The sequence below is a fragment of the Calliphora vicina genome, chromosome 5 (genome assembly GCF_958450345.1).
Source record: "Calliphora vicina chromosome 5, idCalVici1.1, whole genome shotgun sequence".
Taxonomy (NCBI): Eukaryota; Metazoa; Arthropoda; class Insecta; order Diptera; family Calliphoridae; genus Calliphora; species Calliphora vicina.
This window is the reverse complement of record NC_088784.1, coordinates 4,874,406-4,880,931: the sequence shown is the minus strand read 5'-3', so window position 1 is coordinate 4,880,931 and position 6,526 is coordinate 4,874,406. Positions and strand designations below refer to the sequence as shown.

At 35.5% G+C, this 6,526-nt stretch overlaps 1 protein-coding gene across 1 annotated transcript; it reads right to left on the bottom strand.

Moving 5' to 3' along the window:
- Nucleotides 1–3,142: 3,142 nt before the first annotated feature.
- fand (Pre-mRNA-splicing factor SYF1 fand) lies at nt 3,143–6,182 on the bottom strand. Its single transcript, XM_065511520.1, has 4 exons — nt 6,035–6,182; nt 5,263–5,960; nt 3,866–5,198; nt 3,143–3,798 (listed from the first exon to the last, which is right to left on the bottom strand). The coding sequence occupies exons 1-4, from the start codon at nt 6,077–6,079 to the stop codon at nt 3,232–3,234; spliced, it is 2,643 nt and encodes an 880-aa protein (XP_065367592.1). The 5' UTR covers nt 6,080–6,182; the 3' UTR covers nt 3,143–3,231.
- Nucleotides 6,183–6,526: the final 344 nt, after the last annotated feature.

Genomic DNA, 6,526 nt, shown 5'->3' with positions numbered 1-6,526 from the left:
CATTTAGAGCTTCACGACTTAATTTTCTAGCAACAAAAGCAAATGTTTTGCCTCATTTAAAACAACAACAACAACAAAAAACATAACAGAGCAGCAAATATGAAAAGAAGAAAAGTTGAAAGGAAAAAAACAACTTTGTTTACAGATTTTCTTGTTTACCTTTTTATGTTTATGTTAGAACTGGTTATGTGTGAGTGGATTTTTCCCAGCCTGCTTAACTTTTATCTTTCATTATTTTCTTGATGCAACAATGTATTACAATGTTAACATGTCGCTATCAGCAGCAGAAGTAGAAGAACCATGAAAACATCACCACCATCTTCATCATCGTCCTCATCAGATGTTTAATGGCATTGCACAGTAGCTACAATAAGTAAAAAAAGAGAAGAAAAATGTGGAAATAAGAATATTTTAGTTTTTCATGAAATCATGTGAAAACTTAAAATCATTTGAATTCACTTGTTTTAGCCTTCACCCTGAGTGGTAAAGTTTGTAATTCCATTTCTATATTTTTCATTTGCGACCCCATAATGTACAAGAATGCAGTTGATGTTAACTCTAACAGCGCCTATAATAAACTCATTCACAACTTATACATCACACTTTAAGGCAGTTAATTTGTATTTACTTCACGATGCTTCAAATTAGAACGACTGGTTGGTGTTCTCACGGCTTATTTATATACACTGCATTACCATCTAGATGCTTCTTGGAAGCTCTATTTCTACACTGATCTTAACGGACAAAACTAGTATATTCGAATTCTAGAGCTTTCAATGTTAATGATAGCAGCTTAAACATTTACTGCGTACTTATCAACATAAATAGAAGCTTCAACTGATGGGCATGTTTATAAACATGATGAATGTTGCAGGCAGTCGTTACAGACAGTTAAATTCAAATGGCTAATGCAAATTCGTAACAATATATTCCGGGTCGTTCTAGATATTCGTGTCGAAATAGCCGTCTGTCTGTTGAAATCAAATTTCCGAAGCCTCCAAATAACTTTCATACATGAGTATCAATATATCCGCTATAGTCCTGGTTCGGTTGCTATTTAAATTAGGGAAAATGGCTGAGAAAAACAAAAAAAATGTTGTACCAACAAAGCGACATATGCAGGAAGTTTAGCTTTACTTATTTTATTTGGAAAAAAGTGCTGCTGAAGCACACCGATTAATCACCAATGCTTATGGTGAATGTTCAGAAGTGGTGATTTTGACACGGAAGACAAAGACCGCCCAGGAAATCCAAAAAAAGTTTGAAAAACAAGAATTGGAGGCATTACTTCATGAAGATTGTTGTAAAACTCAACAAGAGCTTGAAAAATCAATGGTAGCTAAAGCAGCAATTTGAAAACGTTTACGAGCAACAGGATTCATCCAAATGCTGGGCAATTGGGTATCATACGAATTGAAGCCGAGAGACCTTGAAAGACGATTTTGCATTTTCGAAATAATGCTTGAACGCTATAAAAGGAAATCATTTTTGCAACGAATAATTACATGCGATGAAAAATGGATTCATTACGATAACCCAACCAGCCAAATCGACAACAAAGCCAAATATCCATGGCGCTAAGGTAATTCTCTGTATTTGGATCTATATGAGCCGCTGAAATCTAACCACAACATAACAGGGAACCTATACCGAACGCAACTGATTAGTTTGCAACGATTATTTCGTTTGCAAGCCCAGAATATGCGGCCAGACATGAAACCGTAATATTCCATCATGACAACGCTCGGGCCACATGTTGCAATACCTGTTAAAAAGTATTTAGTCTTATAGTCCAGACCAGGCCCCGTCCGACTAATATTTGTTGCGATCGATGCAAAACGATCTCTCTGTGATACGCTTCATTTTGGAACAGAGTATCCGATATTGGCTTGATTCGTTCTTGGCCTCGGAATCCATATGTTGCCAGAAAGATGGAAAAAGGTCATAGCTAACAATGGTCAATACTTTGAATAAATTTATATTGTACAAATATTTCAAAATAAAAGCTAAAAATGTAAATAATTCTGCATTTTTAAGTCGGAATAGTACAGAGAATATTCCTTGCTTAGCTATACTAAATTAATCCAAATCTATTAATTTTGTTACAAATAATAGTTTTATTAAAACTATTCCACTGTCCTTTTTATATCAATTCCTACCAAGTACATATTTGTTGCTGATGTCTTTTTTTTGGTAGCAGGGTAGCTTTATGTATTTGTAGGTATGTTTGGCTAGGATGTGCTTATGTTGTAGTTGCATAATTTGCGGCTTGTCTTGTACAGAGATTTTAAGCACAAGCAACAGCATCAGCTGCACATTCCATACACTTATGCACTCATCATCACAGACGACTCATTCTCGCACACATCCATAGCCACAAAGATCCACAACATGTATGTGTGTACGTTTGTTATTAAAGCAGTGGCAACGTTTTAATATGCATGTCAACCGCCATGTTCTATGGCTGAGATTTAGGTTAATTTGTGAGACATGTGAACATACATCACACACACATTCCCACATACTCTTGCACACAACTAACTAACAACGAAGACAAAACAACATTGTAGGAAAACATAAATATAAAACAAAACACATAACAACAAAGCAAAAAAAAAAGTTTTAACAAATGTTAACAACAATAACGAAAAAATAACTTAAAACTATGTGGCAACAAAAACTTAACCAAAATGAGCATATAATTTATTGAAAAACAAAAATTAATTGTGGGGTTGAAAATAAAAATTAAGCTAAATTTAAATATTTTTAAATTCCATAGAAAGTTAGTGATCATCCAATGTTGGGTTTGGAAACAAAAATTAGGCTACATTTAAATCTCTTTGACTTATATAAAAAGCAAGTCCCATGTAATCATCCAAAGGCGAGGTTGAAAATAAAAATTAATTATTTTCCTAAATATCCTTTGTGTTAAGAATCCTGCAAATTATTATGCGCAACAAAGCATATCAGCAACTTAATTAACAAACTGAAAATTTATTGATAACAAAAATTAATTGGGGATTTGATGTATGTATTAAATTAGAGGCTGCCAAATTTGATTAAATTCGGTCCCCCTTAATACATTTTTATGTCAGCACACTTCATAGTCATTAACCTTAAAACATTCATCACACACATTACGTTACACTTTATAATAAATCTTTTATATATTTTCCGGTGATAAGACATTTTGTTCAACTTTTCCTACTTTCTTTACATTAATAACACTCTTCAATCATCATCCTCCTCTTCATTAGCAGCAGGTTTTAAACCGCCAAACACTTTAGATGGTATTGACTTTTGTTCTATTCTCAGTTTCTTCATTACCACATCATTGTCATCTTTACGTGTAGCCTTTGAATGTTGCGCATCATTAGTTTCAGTGTCATTATTCTCCTCATCATCATCATCGTCATCCATGTCTTCTTCATCACTGTCGCCAATATCAATTTCATCGGGATTAACCACTTTATCTTTAGCTAAACCGCCTTGTGTTTCGCCACGTACAAACATAATGTTTGAGGAAGTTTGTGGCTTGAGTGCAGGTTTATCTTTTTGTTGATTATTTGCCTCGGCTGCTTTGGCATCCAACATACGCATAGCGTCGCCAGCTGAGGAATCAGCAGCAGTATGGTTGGCTATGTATTGTGCTGCCATCATATTAACTTGTGTATTGTAAGTGGCCTGTACCGAACGTTTGATACGCAACATTTCACGCATGGTATCTTCATTGCCATGTCTAACCTCGAATTCTTTCCAAGTTTGCCAAAAATCTGCTGTAATACGAGGATCACATACCTAAAAATAAAAGATAGTTATTGTTAATATAATATTTATGTACAAAATTTTATTTTTAATAACTTGCCTGTGAACAATGTGCATATATAGCCCTAGCTCTGTCTATTTCTCCCAATTTAGTTTCCATTTCTGCAAATCTCACACACATATGACGCATATTTTCCTCGGGCAAACATTCAATGGCCTTTTCATAGATTTCTCTGGTGCGCGGCAAACCATAAATTTCCGCCGCCTTTTTAACAAATATATTATACATGTCATACATTTCCTCTGGCTTGACGGCACTTGTGGCTCTATCATATACCGCCATTGCATGTCTGGCCAAACCATGGTCCTCCTCCAATTTGGCATAGAGCAAATAGAAGTATTTCGCATGTTCCGGAGGACAATTTTCCAAGCATTGCTCAAACAAATCTCTGGCTCTTTCCAGCTTAGAGCCACCATAACGTTTAAGGAATTTAGTGAGGTAGGCATTCCAAATGTCATAGACATTGGGCCACTTAAAGAGCGCTATGCCCTTTTCATAGGCCCTAAAGGCCTCCTCAAAGTAATTGTGCTCTTCCAAAAATAGACCATAGTTAATAATGATTTGTGGGGTACAGATTTTCAAATCAATTATACGATCATAGACCGCTTTGCAAGTTTTGAATGTGCCAAATGATTCCTCCAAATCAGCATACATGGACCACACTTTTAAAGACTTGTACAAACGCATTTGTACAGTTTCCGAGTCATCATGATAAGCCACTTTTCGCTTGGGCATAACAGTGGCCTTTTGCATGAGTTTAAGAGCTCCTTCGAAATTCTCCTGGCGTATTTCCATCTCAGCCCATTCACACCAAACACTAGCCAAATCTTCCACCTTGACATACTCTATCTCCGTGCCTCTTTCAAATACCACACGAGCATCTTCAACTTGACCATTAGATTCATAGAATTTAGCAAACTCTATCCATAAAGTGTGTAATTTACCCACTGCCAGTTTAGGTTGCACTGTTTGCACAGCCTCCGTGTAGGTATTGATTATTTCATGAGGCTTGTCTTCATACAATTTCACACGTTTATGCCACTCATGTACATTGTGAGGATTTTGACGCAACAACACACTGTTAAGCAACAACAAACGTCTTTCCATAAGATGTTCAAAGCGAGCCAATCTCAATTCCACATCAATATCATCTTCCTCAGTAGCTGTGGGGTCGTTGGCCACAATTTCCATACGTTTATTTAAAGACAATTCTTCAAATTGAGCATATTCATCAAACACCTGGGTAAAATCACGCACAGTTCTGACTGTTTGAATGGCTTCCTCATAAATATCGCGTGCTCTATCAAAGAGACCAGAACGCACATAGTAATCAGCCAAACAATTCCACAAATGACCCAATTGATCGGTGTATCTGTACGAAAAAAAATATATTTTAGAAAAAACATAATATTACATGAATATGACAATAAACTCACCTCCTCAGACCACCTCGTATAATGGCATCCACATTTAGGGAATGTACTTTATCGGGATTTTTCGATATTAAGTCGCACAACTCATTCCAAAGCTGATGATTGGATTTACCATGTCTGGAAACGAAATGCTCATTGTCTACTATATTAGCCAGCTGCTGGGCAGCATCATCTAAACGTCCCACACTCAACAGATACTCGATATACTCCTCGGCATCATCTGGTGCCAATTTTAAGTAACGCCTAAAGATTCTTACCGCCGTTTCCGGTATATCATACTTTTGCACAAACTTTAAATACAAAGGCCAAATGCGATGATGTTGGGTAATGGGAAGAGCTCTCAAGGCGCGATCGAAAACGTGCCTGGTACGAGTAATCTTACATTGCAAAGTCATAAAGGAGCCATAGTCCATCCAAATACGAGGCATTTTATGCATAAACACTAAAGCTCTTTCAAACGTATTGTTCACTTCCTCGTACATGGCATCCGTAATACATTTGCCACGTACTTGCTTCCTACGGGTGCGCAAATAGTTGTACCAAATCTTATAACTGCCGGGCAACTCTTTCAAAGCTCTTTCATACACAATATTAACAGCATTGTTGGGGGCCTTAGCCTTGTGATCAATGTAACGTAACCAATGCTTTACAGAGTAAGCATTACGCAAAATTTCCTCTTCATAGGGTACATCTTCCTCGGGCTAAAGTGTTCCGTATAGAAAAAAGCCACATGTGAGAAACATTTTTTTTTCAAGGTAAAAATATCTTTACTTACGAAATCTATATCCATGGCCAAAGAGCCACTATCGGTTTTAGCCATAGTTTGGGTATTGTTTGCAATATATTTATTGTGTTTTCATTAATTCTTTTTAGAAATTTTTACAATTTTCAACAAAATTTCGTTCGGAAGATGCCGCAAAACAAAAAATAAACGTTTTCTGTCAAAATGAAACAGCTGTTAAAATACCAATACCTCTCAAACTATAATTTGCCAGTGTTGGAAAACTGAATATCTATGTATAAAACGAGGGTGGTTGGCAATCAGCAAAACAAATTTAAAAGAATAAAAAAAATATTTATAAAAATTTGTATTAATTCCAGAAATTAAAATGGCATTAGTTTATTAACTTACAAAATTTAAGATTTAATTTTGAAACTTGTTTTACTCTAAAGATACAAATTAATAAAATTTATATAAAAATATTTATTATAAAGACGTGTGGTTAATGCTAACTTCTGGTTATGTTTTTATTGTTAAAGAGGATTA

Excerpts from the sequence above, each read along its gene's own strand:
- fand (XM_065511520.1), bottom strand. The coding sequence starts at position 6,079 with ATGGCTAAAACCGATAGTGGCTCTTTGGCCATGGATATAGATTTC. Across the intron at positions 5,961-6,034 it reads TGGCCATGGATATAGATTTC|CCCGAGGAAGATGTACCCTA; the intron begins GTAAGTAAAGAT and ends GGAACACTTTAG. Across the intron at positions 3,799-3,865 it reads TATATGCACATTGTTCACAG|GTATGTGATCCTCGTATTAC; the intron begins GCAAGTTATTAA and ends TTTTATTTTTAG.